The 16,373-nt window shown below is 43.5% G+C and overlaps 1 protein-coding gene across 1 annotated transcript in view; it reads right to left on the reverse strand.

The window, feature by feature from the left end:
* GREB1L (growth regulation by estrogen in breast cancer-like) overlaps positions 1–16,373 on the reverse strand; it is a 184,195-nt gene that overhangs the window by 4,152 nt on the left and 163,670 nt on the right. The window contains exons 24-31 of the mRNA XM_011957773.1: positions 14,606–14,761; positions 14,233–14,372; positions 11,924–12,085; positions 11,620–11,824; positions 6,210–6,375; positions 4,575–4,802; positions 3,523–3,664; positions 2,069–2,269 (exon numbers count right to left, since the gene is read on the reverse strand). Of these exons, the coding sequence (XP_011813163.1) occupies positions 2,069–2,269; positions 3,523–3,664; positions 4,575–4,802; positions 6,210–6,375; positions 11,620–11,824; positions 11,924–12,085; positions 14,233–14,372; positions 14,606–14,761 (1,400 nt within the window). The remainder of the gene's footprint in view (positions 1–2,068; positions 2,270–3,522; positions 3,665–4,574; positions 4,803–6,209; positions 6,376–11,619; positions 11,825–11,923; positions 12,086–14,232; positions 14,373–14,605; positions 14,762–16,373) is intronic.

The following is a 16,373-nucleotide window of genomic DNA, read 5'->3' on the forward strand; positions in this document are numbered from 1 at the left end:
TTGTGGTGGCTGAGGCAGGAGAATCGCTTGAACCCTGGAGGTGGAGGTTGCAGTAAGCTGAGATTGCACCATTGCACTCTAGCCAGGGTGACAAGAGTGAAACTCCATCTCAAAAAAAACAGTACATGAATTTAAATTTTTGGTTCTATCTGGCTTTGTGAACAGATGATAACTGCAAAAATTACAGGGAAATAAGATGGTTGGGAGTTAAAACAGTGGAATGGCTAAATGCATGAGCCAGTGTGCTTGGGTTCAAATACTGGTTCCTTCATTTAGTAGCCATGGAACAATAAGCAGTCTCCTTCATTTCACTATACCTCAGTTTCCTCATCTGTAGAGGTAACAGTAGTACTTGTTTCATAGGATGCTTTCTGAATTAAATAACTTAGTATTCAGTAAATGTTAGCTGCTGTTAGTAGTAGTATTGAGATTGTGGACTCTAGGATAGGGGAATTGGAATATCTGGATCAAATATGTAACTTACGTAAGTACTGTAAAAGATGTTATTAGATCTCATGGGTGTGGGGTTTTTTTTTTTTTGAGATGGGGTCTCTGTCACTTAGGCTGTAGTGCAGTGGCACAAATCAGATCACTGCAACCTTGAACTCCTGGGGTCAAGTGATCTTCCCACCTCAGCCTTTTGAGTAGCTGGGACTACAGGCATGTGCCATCACACCTGGCTAATTACTTTTATTTTTTGTAGCAACAGGGTGTTACCATGTTACCAGGCCACGAACTCCTGGCCTTAAGTGATCCTCCCGCCTCAGCCTCCCAAAGTGCTGAGTTATAGCCATGAGCTTCGATGCCTGGCCTTTACATCTGATGGTTTTTAAGGTTCCTTCTGCTCCTAAAATTCTATAATTCATTACCCAAGCTATAGTGTAGATTACTGAAACATAAAAATGGGAATGTAAAATGTTTACACTGTGAAATTTTAAAAATTAGTTTCCAAAATTGAATACAGTTGGACTTCAGTGTTAAAAGAGTATGTGTATGGACATGTGTGTTTTTTTCAATACATACAAAGAAAAAGCCCTGGAAGGAAATGTAGTACACCAAAATGTTCTTCTGGCAGGTGACTTTACTTTCTTATCATTTTAAAACTTTTTTTTTGAGACAGGAGTCTTGCTCTGTCGCCCGAGCTGGAGTGCAGTGGCCGCATCTCAGCTCACTGCAAGCTCCGCCTCCCGGGTTTATGCCATTCTCCTGCCTCAGCCTCCGGAGTAGCTGGGACTACAGGCGCCCGCCACCTCCCCCGGCTACTTTTTTGTATTTTTAGTAGAGACGGGGTTTCACAGTGTTAGCCAGGATGGTCTCGATCTCCTGACCTCGTGATCCGCCCGTCTCGGCCTTCCAAAGTGCTGGGATTACAGGCTTGAGCCACCGCGCCCGGCCTTAAAACATTTTTTACAAGGAGGATGTAGTACAGTAATCATTTCTAAAGGGACAGCTTAGTAGCAGGAGCCTGGTGGTGCAAGTGGCAGATTTAAAAAAAAAAAAAAAAACAACTAAAAGGTGAAAAATTTTAGAAGTCCAAGGGATGGGAAGTGGAGAAATGCCACCTCTAAAGGCTTCAGGTGGTACACATTTATTTGTTCAGTAATCACTGAGCTCCTCTTACATATGTCTAAAACAATGACTAAGACATTGTGTGTCTTTGAAGAACTCGCACTTTTATGAAGAAAAACCCACATAATTACAGTATAATCTGATGAATGTTAACAGAAGTGGGAGCAAGCAACTGCTGCCCAAAGTCACTAAGGTAGGCTTCTCAGAGGAGCTGACAGCTGAGTTGTATATTCTCTGGCTCATTTGTGGAGATAAAATAGGCATGCAGAGGGCCAACTGCCATTGCATGTTGTGTGAGCCTTTGTGTAAGTGAGTATGCAAAAGGGTAGAAATACAAGTTTTGATCTGTATTACTATCTTATTTCAATAAAAGTTCTGGCAAAGGACCAGACTGGCATCTTGATTTATATTTCATGTCACAGGCTTTTTTGTAAACAGCTAAAATGAGAAAGAAATGGATGGATGTAGGTAAGTACAGTATCCCCCACACCCCTTTTACCTCTGGTCCAATGTTAAGGTAGCAGTCAATGGCCAGCACGGGACTCCTGAAGTTATGGATGGCTTTGGGGAAGAGTTTATATGAGGCGTGCTGAAGGAATTTCTCCAGGAGAAACTGTGCAGGGGCTGCCAGTAGCGTGTGTTCACTGTCGGGAGCGCAGATGTATTGAAGGGGCAAGATGGGTGCTAAGCTCTCTGACACCTGAAATCAGAGCCAAGATGATCATGGGAAACTTGTCTGTCACTGGATTAAACAGGTGAGGAAACACTGAATTGTATCCTAACAGTCCCCAAATAATAGCAGTAGCACAGTGAGGGGTGCTAGGTTCAAATGTATGTTAGTAAAGGGTCCTGAAAATTTTTTTCTCTTGGATTTAATGTAAGTTACACACAGCGAGGGCAGAAGAAAGCAGGCTTCTCTAAAAGTTACCACATTTAACAGGTACATTGTGAGATCAATCGGAAGCCTTTTACAGTGGTGCTCGGTGTGTATGGGTTAAATCCTATCTCATCCTAACTCCACCCCACAACCCCACCAAAAAAATGGCAAAGAGGTTTCTAAGCTCCACTGGTAGCCCCATGCTATGAATTATTAGATATCAGTAAATTTCTTAGAAAAGAGTATAGTTTTGATCTATATTACTGTCTTTTAAGAAAGTTCTAGCAAAGGACCAGACTGACATCTTGATTTACATTTCTCTCATGTATTACATAAAGAATGTCAAAGTGTGGCGGGTTGTGGTGGCTGAGGCAGGAGAATCGCTTGAACCCAGCAGGCAGAGGTTGCAGCAAGCTGGGATCACGCCAGTGCAGTCCAGCCTGGGCGACAGAGTGAGACTCTGTCTCAGGAAAAAAAAAAGGCAAAAATGTAAAGTTTGCCATCTTGAAACTAAAGCTTTGAAGGATCCAAAGAAACTTAGATTTAAGGCCAACATTTAAAGTAATTTTGTTGGATTGTCAAAACAAATGTTTTGGCTCTAGATGAGTCTCCAGTAACAGAAATGAGATTGAAAATTTGACATTAAGAACTCCCTAATGGCTGGATGTGGTGGCTTATGCCTGTAATCCCAGCACTTTGGGAGGCCAAGGTGGGCAGATCACTTGAGGTCAGGAGTTCAAGACCAGCCTGGCCAACATGGTGTAACCCCGTCTTTACTAAAAATATAAAAATTAGCCAAGCATGGTATCACGGACCTCTAATCTCAGCTACTCGGGAGGCTGAGGTATGAGAATTGCTTGAACCCAGGAGGCAGAGGTTGCAGTGAGCCGAGATCACGCCACTGCTTTCCATCCAGCCTAGGGGACAGACTGTCTCCAAAAAAAAAAAAAAAACTCCCTTGTGTTATTTCACTTTTCCAATAAAACGGAAAGTGCTTAATGCCAACATTTAATAACAAAGATAGTCATTATCATTGTGCTTATTTTCAGCACTTGAATCAAGCTTGCAGTACTTACCATGATCTTTGGTTTAATGATAAAGTCCCTTTGCCCTCCAACCTGAACATGTTTCTTCATGAGACTGAAGTTATTAAAGCGGCAGATGAACAGGCCACTACTGTTCGTTCTCAGATTAAAGTCAACATCTTCACAGAAATACCTAAATTGTAACCACAACAATAGTTTTCTTCAGCTGGCATATCTCAACCGTGATAACTATACACGGCAAAATAAATATGTGGCAAGATATTAGGAGCCTAAAATAATCAACCGTGCTTTTGTGGAGCTGGCCTTCATAACACTGACCTAGAAAAACTCTGATTTGGGCATTACAGCCTTTAAAAGGGGAAAGTGAGATGATCTTTGTCCCAGCTCTGTCACAGGTTTTAGGTATCCCTATGCAAAAACAGGACTGTGTTCCTATTTGATACACTCTGGCAGAACAGGAATGTAGAGGTGCTCCCAGTTTTAAATTTCTGGCTACAAACAGGAGGAAGCCTCTGTCAAATTTAAAACAGAAGTGAAAGCAGCAGCTATTCTATAACCGTGAGGTTGGCATAAGAAGGACTTTATGGTTCCTGCTTTCTTGTTTGGCTCTCTCAGGTTTTGTAGGAACCTGGACATAATTTATTTGGGAGGCAAGGCCATGGCTACGCTGCTGATCCCCATCTGCTGCTTTTTCCCTACAGTAGGATTTCCCTGAATCCTACTAACATCCAGGAAAAGTGATTTCCTTCTGAGTTTGGAGGGTGAAGGAGGGCTTAGTCTTAGATGTTTGCGGGTCCACACACTGACTTGAGTCAATAGTTTCTGTGTCTGTCTGAGTTCTTGTTGAATAATGAGATGGCTAAAGTGTTTAAGCATTTCACGTTGTAACCCCTGTTAAGATCTAGGTCAGTTTGGTGATAAAGGGGCACACTTTGGGGCTTGTGATCCCCCTTTCTCCTTGCCCACATAAAGAGTCAGCTTCTCAACTGAAGACATACAAATAAAAGCATTACAGAGGCTAGAGCTGGGCAGAAGCCATCAGTAGATGCCAGGATTACCTGTATCCATGAGGCCTGACTTACCTGTTGAAGTCATACTGCACATTCTGAGTCAAGTCTATGTTGAGGAGAATGAAATCATGCACGTGACACCTAGAGAATGGGGCCTTTAGGCTCTGAGAAGTCAGCTTGCTGCTCCATTTCTGTATGCCCAAGATTGCATAGTGGACAATCTTTGGTGTGGCTTCAATGTGCTGTAAGACAGTCTTCAAGGAAACATTCTTACTGGAAACTCCTACTTCCACAGGCTGGCTGTGAAATATAGTTTATATAAGATGTTGATAAATATTATGGAAGACAGGATCATTTGTGAACTGTCTATACACTATTATATACCAGTAATACTCTCAAGGATAAAATTAACTGATTTATTTTGTATTAGCAAATGGAGAAGAATGTCAAGCCCAGTTTTCACACTGCCTGTCACTATTAAAGAAACTGCCTTTTGGGCAGAGAAAAATCCAGCCCCTGTGTCAGAGTGAACAATGAATAAAGAGTTGCCAAAGAAGAGGTAGCTGGAGGTTGGAAGCATAGAAGTATCCTTCCCAGTTCTGGTAATTGTGTATAATAAGGAATATTTGAAAATTGCACTGGCTTCAAATCCAAAATAGGAACAAGGACACGAAATCACAATGTTTGAGCTGGGAGGGGCTTAAAGGTACCTGGCACAGTGTTGCAATGGGAGTGCTATTGAATTTTGGGGGTTTATTGTGTTGGATTTTTTAAAATGTTTGGCATCCTCTGGTCCTCACTATGCTCCTGACTGGCACCCGCTAGCAATGTGAGGGGGCACTACTCCAGGAAGAAAACCACTGATTTTGGCCCAGGCATAATTTTACAGGTGATGGACTTGAGATATGGAGAGGTGAGATGACTTTCCTTTTTCATAGACAGTCAAGAAGCATGACTGGGTGTGGTGGCTCACGCCCGTAATCCCAACATTTTGGGAGGCTGAGGTGGGAGGATTGCTTGAGCCCAAGAGTTCCACACCAGACTGGGCAACATCTCTACAAAAAATTATAAACAAAAAACAGAGTTGGGGCTAAAAACTAGGTCTCCTGATTTGAGATGTCAGCAGTCTTTCTACATAAATCCTAGTGTCTCAACAGACTTTATTTTTGTTTTTTTGAGACAGAGTCTTGCACTGTCACCCAGGCTGGAGTGTAGTGGCACAATCTCAGCTCACTGCAACCTCTGCCTGTTGGGTTCAAGTGATTCTTACGCCTCAGCCTCCTCAGTAGCTGGGACTCAAGGCATGCGCCACCACGCTCAGCTAATTTTTGTGTTTTTAGTCGAGATGGGGTTTCGCCATGTTGGCCAGGCTTGTCTAGAACTCCTGACCTTAAACGATCAGCCTGCCTTGGCCTCTCAAAGTGCTGGGATTACAGGCATGAGCCACTGTGCCTAGCCTCAGTAGACTTAAATAGCTAACCAATGTTGTGATCCCAGAATGGTCCAGGAATATAATGGGCTACTGAATGTCTAAATAAAAAATTCCTAAGTCACCACAAAATGTTCTAGTGAGGGTGATCTCATGGTCGGCTGTTTTGCTCTAGAAAGCTGTCTCTCACTTACTTCTGTACGTAACTGTGGTCAAGAAATGTGTTATCCTGTCTACAGCATTGTGTCATATGCCCCCAGAACAGCTTGGAAGTCTACCTGGATGGCTCCTGAACACTGTGAATGTTCCATAGGACACATGAGTCATCCATCATGACGATGAAAGGCCAGACACACTGGCGTTTAATGCCTAGCTCCTCCAGGCGGTTTCTCTCCAATTCTAGGTTGTGATATGATAGCTCCTTAATGAGGAACCTGGCAGCACCTGGAAGGCAACATAACCACATCTACATATCCACACATCCTTCACTCTGGCTTGGCTGAAGCCCCCACAGGCAGCTATATTCTCTCCACAGAATGCCTGTTCACATGAGCACCATGCAGGTGGGAGCCAACCAAATGTTCAGAGCAGTGGCTCTCAAACCAGTGTATATAAGAGTTACTGGGGAATCAGTTTTAAATGTAGATTCTTAGAGTCCATTACCAGAGCTGCATTTGAGTAGGTATGGTGAAGGGCCAGAAACCAGGTATCTTTGAGGATGCAAATGATATGAACCACACTTTGAAAGTATTGCAAGAATCCAGTTTCCCTCATAGGACAAAGGAATCCACATCTAGGAAATGCTATTACTGTTTACTTCCTTGAAGCATGACAAGAGGCTCTCTCAGACTTGGAAGCAGCTACTCACATGTCCTGTACTAGGGAGTTAACTGGGCTGCAGTGAGTGGGTATGCCAATTCCATTGATATGTCCCCTTCTTTAGACACTTCAAGGAAAATGACAGCAGCATCTTCTCTGAAGACTCTGGAAACTGGCACCCTTTCCCTAGATCTGCCTTTTGCAAGAGGCAATATGGTATAGAGATTAAGAGAATAGACAGGAGCAAAACTGTCCGATTTTGAATCCTAATTCCACCACTTTCTAGCCATGTGACCCTGAACAAATTAAACCCATTGTGCCTTGGCTTCCCCACCTCTAAGAAGGCAATAATAACAGTGATCTCATAGGGTTGCTGTATGATGCTCAGGATAGCGCCTAGCACCCTCTACTCGGTGAATGTTAGCGATTATCAAGATGATAGGAATCAGCCAAATTTTATGAGTGGGCCATCCTAAAATGAAACAAAATGTAGGTGATAAATGAAAGAAAAGCTATTAACTCTATGGAAGAACCCAAAGCACTGTGAATAGATCTAGGGTAAAACTGGGATTTAGGAAAATCTACCTTCCAAGAATGTGTGTGTAATAGTTTGCATTCTCAACATAATAAGGGCCATGTATGAAAAGCCCACAGCTAACATCATCACTAGTCAATGGTGAAAGACTGAAAGCTTTTCCAAAATTTGAGATCAGGAACAAGACAAGGATGCCACTTTTACCATTTCTATTTAACACAATACTGGAAGTCACGGCCAGAGAAAGTAATCAAGAAAAAATAAAAAATAAAAGGCAACCAAAGAGGAAGTAAAATTATCTCCATTCCCAGGCATAGAAAACTCAAAATTCCACCAAAAATCCCCTTTAGAATGAATATGTGAATCCAGCAAAGATGCAGATGCAAAATCAACACCAAAATCAGTTGCATTTCTATACCTCAACCATGAACAATCTAAAGGAAATTAAGAGTTCCATTTACAATAGCATCAAAAAGAATTAAAGACTTAGAAATCAGCTTAACTAAGGAGGCAAAAGACTTGTACAGTCAAAAGTACAAAGCATTGTTGAAGGAAATTAAGGAAAACACCAATAAATGGAAAGACATCCTGTGTTTATGGATTAGAAGACTTGATATGAGATGTCAGTGCTACCCAAAGTGATCCATAGCCTTAATGCAGTCCCTATCAAAATCCCAAAGACTTTGCAGAAATAGAAAAACCCATCCTGCAATTCATCCAGTATCTCAAGGGACCCCAAATAGCCAAAACAATCTTGAAAGAGAGGCAAAGGCAAAGTTAGAGATCTCACACTTCCTGATTTCAGAACTTACTACAAAGCTATAGTAATCAAAACAGTGTGGTAGTTGTGATCTGGGCATACAGAAAGCCCAGAAATAAACCCTCTCATACATGGTCAAATGATTTTTTACAAGGGAGCCAAAGCCATTCAGTGGGTAAAAGATGGTCTTGTCAGCAAACACAGTTGGGGGCCGGGCATCATGTCTCACACCTGTAATCTCAGCATTTTTGGGAGGCTGAGGTAGGAGGATCACTTGAGGCCAATGGTTTGAGAGCAGCCTGAGCAACACAGTGAGACCCGTGTCTCTACAAAAAATTTAAAAATTAGCCAGGCATGGTGGCATAGGCCTATAGTCCTAGCCACTCAGGAGGCTGAGGTGGGAGGATTGCTTGAGCGCAGAACTTGGAGGCTACAGTGAGCTATGGTCGTGCCACTGCACACTTTGGCCTGGGTGACAGAGCAAGACCCTGTCTTTTTTAAAAAAAAAAGGTGCTGCGAAAACCTGATAGTCACATGCAAAAGAATGAAGTTGAATCCTTACCTTAGATCCTACATAAAAATTAACTCAAAATGGATCAAAGACCTAGACATAAAAGCTAGAACTATACATCATTTAGAAGAAAACGTAGGGGAAGGCCTTGTGACATTGAATTTGGTAGTAAAAGCTAAGAAAAAATAGACAAACTGGACTTCATCAAATAATAGAGTAAAAGGCAATCCAGGGAATGGGAGAAATTTTTTTTTTTTCTGAGACAGAGTTTCGCTCTTGTTGCCCAGGCTGGAGTGCAGCAGTATGATCTCAGCTCACTGCAACCTCCACCTCCCTGGTTCAAGTGATTCTCCTGCCTCAGCCTCCTAAGTAGCTGGGATTACAGGCAAGCACCACCATGCCAGGCTAATTTTGTATTTTTAGTAGAGACGGCGTTTCTCCATGTTGGTCACACTGGTCTTGAACTCCCGATCTCAGATGATCTGCCCGCCTTGGCCTCCCAAAGTGCTTGGATTACAGGTGTGAGCCGCTGCACCCGGCTGGGAGAAAATCTTTACAAAGAGTATATCTGATAAGGTGTTAATACCCAGAATATATTTTTTAAAAACTGCTACAACTCAACAACAAAATAATTCAGTTGAAAAATCAACAAAGGACTTTGGAGACAAGCCTTCAAGGAAGATACACAGATGGCTAACAAGCACACAAAAAGATGTTCAATATTACTAATCATTAGGGGAATGCAAAACAAAATCACAATGCAAAACACCTAAAAAAAAAAGTGTTGGTGAGGATGTGAAGAAATTAGAATCCCTGTGCACTGTTGGTGGGAAGGTAAAATGGTGCAAGCCACTATGGAAAACAGTATGGTGATTCTTCAGAAGGTTAAAAATAGAATTACCATATGATCTAGCAATCTCACTTCTAGATATATACCTAGAAGAAGTGAAAGAAGGGTCTCAGATATTTTTATGCTTTTATGAACCTGTGTTCATAAAAGTATGATGCACAATAGCCATAAGGTGGGAGCAGCCCAAGTGTCCACTGACAGATGAATGGATAAAATGGAGTAGATACATAAAATGGAATATTATCCAGCCTTTAAGAAGGAAGGGAATTCTAACACGTGCTACAACATGGATGAACCTTGAGGACATGCTAAGTGAGATAAGCCAGTCACTCACTAAAGGACAGATACTGTATCATTGCACTTAGAGACAGCAGAATGGTGGCTGCCAGGCGCTGAGGGGAGGGAGGGAATGGGGGAGTTTCTGTTTCACAAGGTGAAAAGAGTTCTGGCGATGAGTCTTACAACAATGTGAATGTTGTAAGACTGTTGTAATAATTCTTATTACAATAAGAATGTTGTAATCTGAACTTTAATACTTTAGAAGTATTAAGGCAGTACGTGGTTTTTTTTGTTTGTTTGCTTTGAGACAGAATTTCACTCTTGTTGCTCAGGCTGGAGTTCAATGGCATGTTCTTGGCTTACTGCTACCACCACCTCCTGGGTTCAAGTGATTCTCCTGCCTCAGACTCCTGAGTAGCTAGAATTACAGGCGCACACCATCATGCCCAGCTATTTTTTTTTTTTTTGTATTTTTAGTAAAGATGGGGTTTCACCATGTTGGCCAGGCTGGTCTCAAGCTCCTGACCTCAGGTGATCCATCCACCTCGGCCTCCCAAAGTGCTGGGATTACAGGCGTAAGCTACTGCACCCGGCCAAGGCAGTAAATTTTATGTTATGTGATTTTTACCAAAAATAAAAATAATAGTTTGTATATTTCATTTGCATATGTGTGTTGGCTTCTTTCTCCCCAGATTATTGCAAAAATGGCAAAACTAGTACTATACAGTTTGGTCAGATCTAGGATGAGAAAACTTTCTCCTAAGGATCAGGCAGGCACAGAAGGAGGTCATATTCATATAGAAAAAGGCTTCAGTTAGTATGAGTTAGGTGGTTTTGGGGAGGCTGAAGGAACAGAAATATACAGAAGCCTTAAATCACTTGATATAAACTGATAAACACAATTATATTCAAAACAAAACCATTTTTGAAAATATATTAAGCCCATATTAAGGCTGTTTGAAGTTGAAGGACATGAAAAGGCATAGAAAGGAACAAGAAATGGAGAGACCTAAGAAGGAAGGGAGAGGCAGAGGCTAAGTTGAGAGACAGTGGAGAAAGAGGAGACCCTGGAGAGAAGAAACATGTGGGTTCAAGAAAACTACTCAGGTCTTATCTGCCCTCCAGTCCAGCTCTAGGCTGGGTGTTATTACTTCTCTTTAAAATGGGAACAAGCAGCTCCTGACTTGGCACTGAGGTGCCCCACAGGAGCAGATGGGCAAAACTGTTAAGAACTACAGTGCAAGAAGTGTCCAGAAGAGCACAGCTGTAAACCACTGGATTCGGTTAGAGATGTCCTGCCTGAGAAAGGAAAATGAAGGCATTCTCACATCTCCAGTCTCCACAGCTCCAGTCTCCACAGCTCTGTCATACATACAAGCACTGGCCCCCTTTGAGAAATCAGCGCATTGCTGTTAAACCCCAGGGGGAAAGCAGGAAGACTTCTTTCAGGCACATTCCTGTGTCATAGGCAGTAACGATGCTTCCAGCTCCCTGGTTGTACAGCAGCCCCCTAGAACTTGCTACATGCCTTAAAGATGAGATGACCTAGGGGCCACTCCTGATCTGGGTGAACCACTAACCCTGCCTCTCCCTTAGACCATCTTTTTTCTCATGGTTACATTTCTGCTCCACAGTGCTCAGCTCAGGAACATTTGCAGCCTATACAGGGAAGAATCCCAAACTTTCCCAGGGTGTTCCGTATACCAGTGACTTCTTCCTTAATTACCAGTCCTCAGAGTTAATTCTGCAAAACTGCAGATAAGGGGAAAAAGAAAACTCAAATTCCAGGAAGAGTCAAAAGACTATTTTTTTTCAAAGAGGTGAGGAGGGCAGGACAATTTCTAGAGGCAGGGGAATCTGAAACTTTCATGCCAGGGGAATGGAGCTCAGTTTATTTTCGAAGCCCTTCTCCCCATCCCAGGGGGGCCCCTTACCCACGCCTGCATTATTGAACATGCCGGGAAGCACCAGCATGATGTGGTTGGGCCAGTACTTGCGGTACAGAGGCATCTCATACTCTTTGACCACGAGGAGGTGAAGGTGGCTGATGCCCTCCATGGCGTGGAAAAGGTTTAGGAGTCCGTGCTCATGTCGACCACTGGAAGGAGTGAAAATAGGACTCTTGACTGCATTCAAATTCTGCCGAAAGGGAAAAAAACAGATGAAATTAAAGCCTCTAGATTGAGGACACTTAGAGAACTAGGTCTGGTGCCTGGCAGTCCAGATGCTCTCACCCACCTTGTCTGAAACCAGGGGCAGCCGCATGCTCTCCAGGTGCTTGCCCTGCTTGCTGAAGACAAAATGACTCTCTTTGGATTTGGGAATGATGAAATAGAGCTGAACCTCTTCTCCCAGCATAGAGGAAGAGAATGTGAAGGCATGAAGGGTGGAGTCAGACATCTACATTTGCAAAGAAGAAAGGGAGGGAACGTAAGTAAGCCCCCTGTTTCCAAACTTCCAGGCCACTCCTTCAGGTTGTTATTAAGAGAGGGAAACTAACATGAACTGGTAAGTGCCACCAGACCAGGCTGTGAGCAGCCACATCTAAAAGGCTGATAAGGCAAACTCTTCATTTAGGAGCTGCCACTGACATGGCAGCCCGCCATCTTGCACCTGCATAGCCTCAGTGGGAGAAGTACTTGTTGCCTGGCATTGCATTCTTTATGCTGTCAGAGCCACAACTGCTCCATCTTATGCAGAGGTCAGATATACCTGTGGGATGTCCTGCTCTGTATGCATTCCCAAAGGTCCCCTGTTAATCGGAGGGAAACACTTCTGTGCAGGTCAGATCAAATGAATATCAGCTTTCTAAATATCAGGTTTGACATTAAAATGCCTCTCCAGCCCCATCTTTCCTGGCTACAGTGGATGCTGAAGAGGTTCAATCATGTAGCCCAGAACTCTGGTTTCAGAAAAGAGACCATTGGACTCACTGAAGCCAAATATAAATCTAACCTACATTTAAAGTGCTGGAGAGTTCATGGTTTTTCAGTAACCTGTCTCAGTGAATAATTATATAATAGGTCTTTTCACGCTTTTAATGTGGATAAGATTTGGCTTAATAAAAGGATACCATCAATTTTCATCAGCAACTAGAATCAAAGTAGGTTTCCCAATGGTTTTAACCGAAATACTATATTTCATAGAAAAATAACATTACACTTCTTCCCTTAATTCTAGTTCTGCCTCAGAAATGTGAGAATATACTACTTAGTACGGTAGTCACACAAACTTTATGAATAGAGGGTTTCTAATAAAGAGATTTTCTAAAAACCTATAATCTGTAGACCAGGGGACTTGGGTCTTCTATAAAGCTTTTAAGAGCTTATTTCAAAGCAGCCCACCAAAAGTTTTCAGTAACACCAAGAAAACAAATGGGATATAAAAGGTAACTTGTATTAGAAGGGCAGAATGATTCGATCAGTTTTTTAAAGCATATCCCTTCTAGTACTCATTTGTATTTCAGGATGAGATGTGGGAAAAGGGTGACGACCTGGCCCTGAAGAGCAGAGAAACAGGTTTAGGGGAGTCAGTATGGCCTACCAGAAGCAGGAGTTGTTTCTGTGTGTTCAGAGCCAAGTCACAAAAATAAAGATGGATTGGGGGAAGTAAGCTCTGGATATTACTATCATATGTTACCTTTCCATCTTTTGTGCTTAAAGATGCACTAGCCAAAAGGAAGCCACATACTAAGGGTTATTGGCCCATGTTCTGCATTCCTATGTCTCAATTCTCACTGCATAAAACAAACCGACTCCACTGGCCGGGCCACCCCACACAGGTGTGAATATGATTAGGTTGGTGCAAATCAACAGACCTGTTAGAATCACAGCTCAAAGGGCACACCCTGTGAATCTGAGGTAATAGTGCCATTTTAGTGATCCAAAGGGAAGAGGGGGAAACTCTTTTATCAAATATACTGTAATATCTGGATGCAAAGAAACATCTCTGCTACTTCCTAACCTAAACATGACACATGTAACCATTTGAAGTAATTCAAGATACTAAAGCCAAGCTGCCTTCTCTCCCTCCCACAATCCAAAGAAAACCAACATTCATTTAATTATCGCTTCATGCATTGTTTGTTTGTTTGTTTTTGAGACTGAGTCTCAGTCTGTCACCCAGGCTGGAGTGCAGTGGTGAGATCTTGGCTCACTGCAGCCTCCACCTTCCAGGTTCAAGCGATTCTCCTGCCTCAGCCTCCCAAGTAGCTGAGATTACAGGCGTGTGCCACCACACCTGGCTAATTTTTTGTATTTTTAGTAGAGACGGGGTTTCACCATGTTGACCAGGATGGTCACGAACTTCTGACCTCAGGTGATGCACCCACCTCGGCCTCCCAGTGCTGGGATTACAGGGTGAGCCACCACGCCCAGCCTTCATGCATTTTTCTCACCAGTGAGTGGCTCCTTCGTATGAGTAAACTATCCTTTACCTGAGGCCTGAAACTAGGGGCCCTATTTTTTATCCCTCCACCCCCCACCCTTACATACAAAATCCATAGTGGGTGACAGAGGGCAAGGGCAAGGGCGAAGGCGGGACGGTACCTGGGAGGCAGAGGTGAAGTCCATGTACTGGCGGCACTGTTCACAGTGGTGAAAGGTGTTATAGGCTGCATATTTGGTCAGCATTATGGACACAGTTTCCCGTTTCCTGGGCTCTTCAACTTTGGATTCCTTTATCACTTCTGTGTATAAAGGGGCAAAAAGCCATCCCATGAGATAACATGTTTTCCCTGTGCCTGGAAAGAAAAGTCCCCTTTCCCCCAAAATGACTTCTCCATGTATTCTGTAATTTATGCCCTAAGAAACAGATATGAACATTTAAAAAATCATGTGCATAAGAGTGAAAGAAAAGCGAGATGGAGTTAGTGTCCCCTTGACCCGGAAAGGTGGTGAACTTGGCTCTGATTGCACTGACCTTGTTTGACCCCTGCCAGCTTCTCAGTATACACCAGGCTCATCAAAGTGTACTTGGCGTCATGCACACTGACATCAAAAGGCATTTTACTGAAGCTCTCGATGTCAGGCCAGGGCTCTCCCTCTGACTGGCTCACTTCACTGCTTTCACTGTGATCTAGGACAAGAAGGAAGTGTGCAGAGCAGGTGACTGGCCTTCCTCTTCCACATGTGTCAGAGAGAATGGCTTTTGTGGGATGTAGAGCCCAGATGGGTGGACAAAGGCATTTCTGGAAAATGAGCTCCCCTATCCCAGTAGAGGAGGCAGAATTGTTCACACCCATGCTGAGAGGAACATTTGCCCTCACTGGCCCCCAGCATTCGTCTCTGCAGACCCAATTCACAAACTCTGGCATCTGTAAGATAACCTAGTCTCCACCAGGCCAGATTTCCTTAAACATTTCATTTTGGGTGATCTTATTTCTGTCTTGAGATTTTTAGCTGTGGGGTATTAATATACTGACATCCAAGAGATTTCAGGATGCACTGAGCAAAATTCCCAATGTCTTCCGCACATTAGAATCAGCTGAGGAGCTGGTAAAAATTCCCACACTCAGGCCACACATCCCAGAAATAGTTCAGTCAGAATGTCTGATGCTCAGGAACCAGTCATATTGTTTAAGGCTCCTCAGAGTGTTCCAATGTGCAGTCACAGCTGAGAGCCAGTACTGCCCCTTGCAATGTCACACCTTCAGGCACTGTCCTTAACCCTGAGTCCCCAGATTATTGTAAGCTTTAATGCAGCCTCAACCACCTGGGATCAAATGATCCTCCCACCTCAGCCTCTTGAGTAGTTGGGACTACAGGCACTTGCCACCATGCCCAGCTAACGTTTTTGTAGAGACAGGGTCTTACTGTATTGCCTAGGCTGGCCTTGAACTGCTGGGCTCAAGCAAGCCTCCTGCCTCAGCCTCCCAAAGTGCTGGGATTGCAGGTGTGACCCACCGTAGCAGACCCTTTTCTCTTTTTTTGGGGGGGGAGACAGGGTCTCACTCTGTCACTCAGGCTAGAATGCAGTGACGCAATTTAAGCTCACTGCAACCTTGAATTCCTGGGCTCAAGGAATCCTCCCACTGCAGCTTCCTGAGTAGCTAGGATTGCAGGCGTGTACCATCACACTTGGATCGAGTTTTAAATTTTTTTGTGAGAGATGGGGTCTCTCTGCTGCCCAGGCTGATCTCAAACTTCTGGCCTCAAGCCATCCTCCCACCTCGGCCTCCCCAAGCATAGGGATTACAGGTGTGAGCCACCCTGTAATCCCAGCACTTTGAGAGGCCGAGGCAGGCAAATCATTTGAGGTCAGGAATTAGAGACCAGCCTGGCCAACATGGTGGAACCCCGTGTCTACCAAAAATACCAAAAATTGGCTGGATGTAGTGGCGCGTGTCTGTAATCCCAGCTACTTGGGAGGCTGAGGCAGGAGAATCACTTGAACCCCAGAGGTGGAGGTTGCAGTGAGTTGAGATCGTGCCACTGCACTCCAGCCTGGGTGAGAGTAAGAGTCTCTCTCAAAAAATAAATAAATAAATAAAATAAAGGGCTTTGACAGTCGCAGGCACACAGCTGGTGTCTAATAGATATTTTTTATTATTGGCCAGGTGCAGTGGCTCACACCTGTAATCCCAGTACTTTAGGAGGCCCAGGCAGGTGATCACCTAAGGCTAGGAGTTCAAGACCAGTCTGGCCAAAGTGGTGAAACCCTGTCTCTACTAAAAATACAAAAAATTAGC

The sequence above is a fragment of the Colobus angolensis genome, unplaced genomic scaffold (assembly GCF_000951035.1).
Source record: "Colobus angolensis palliatus isolate OR3802 unplaced genomic scaffold, Cang.pa_1.0 Scaffold45, whole genome shotgun sequence".
Classification (NCBI taxonomy): domain Eukaryota; kingdom Metazoa; phylum Chordata; class Mammalia; order Primates; family Cercopithecidae; genus Colobus; species Colobus angolensis.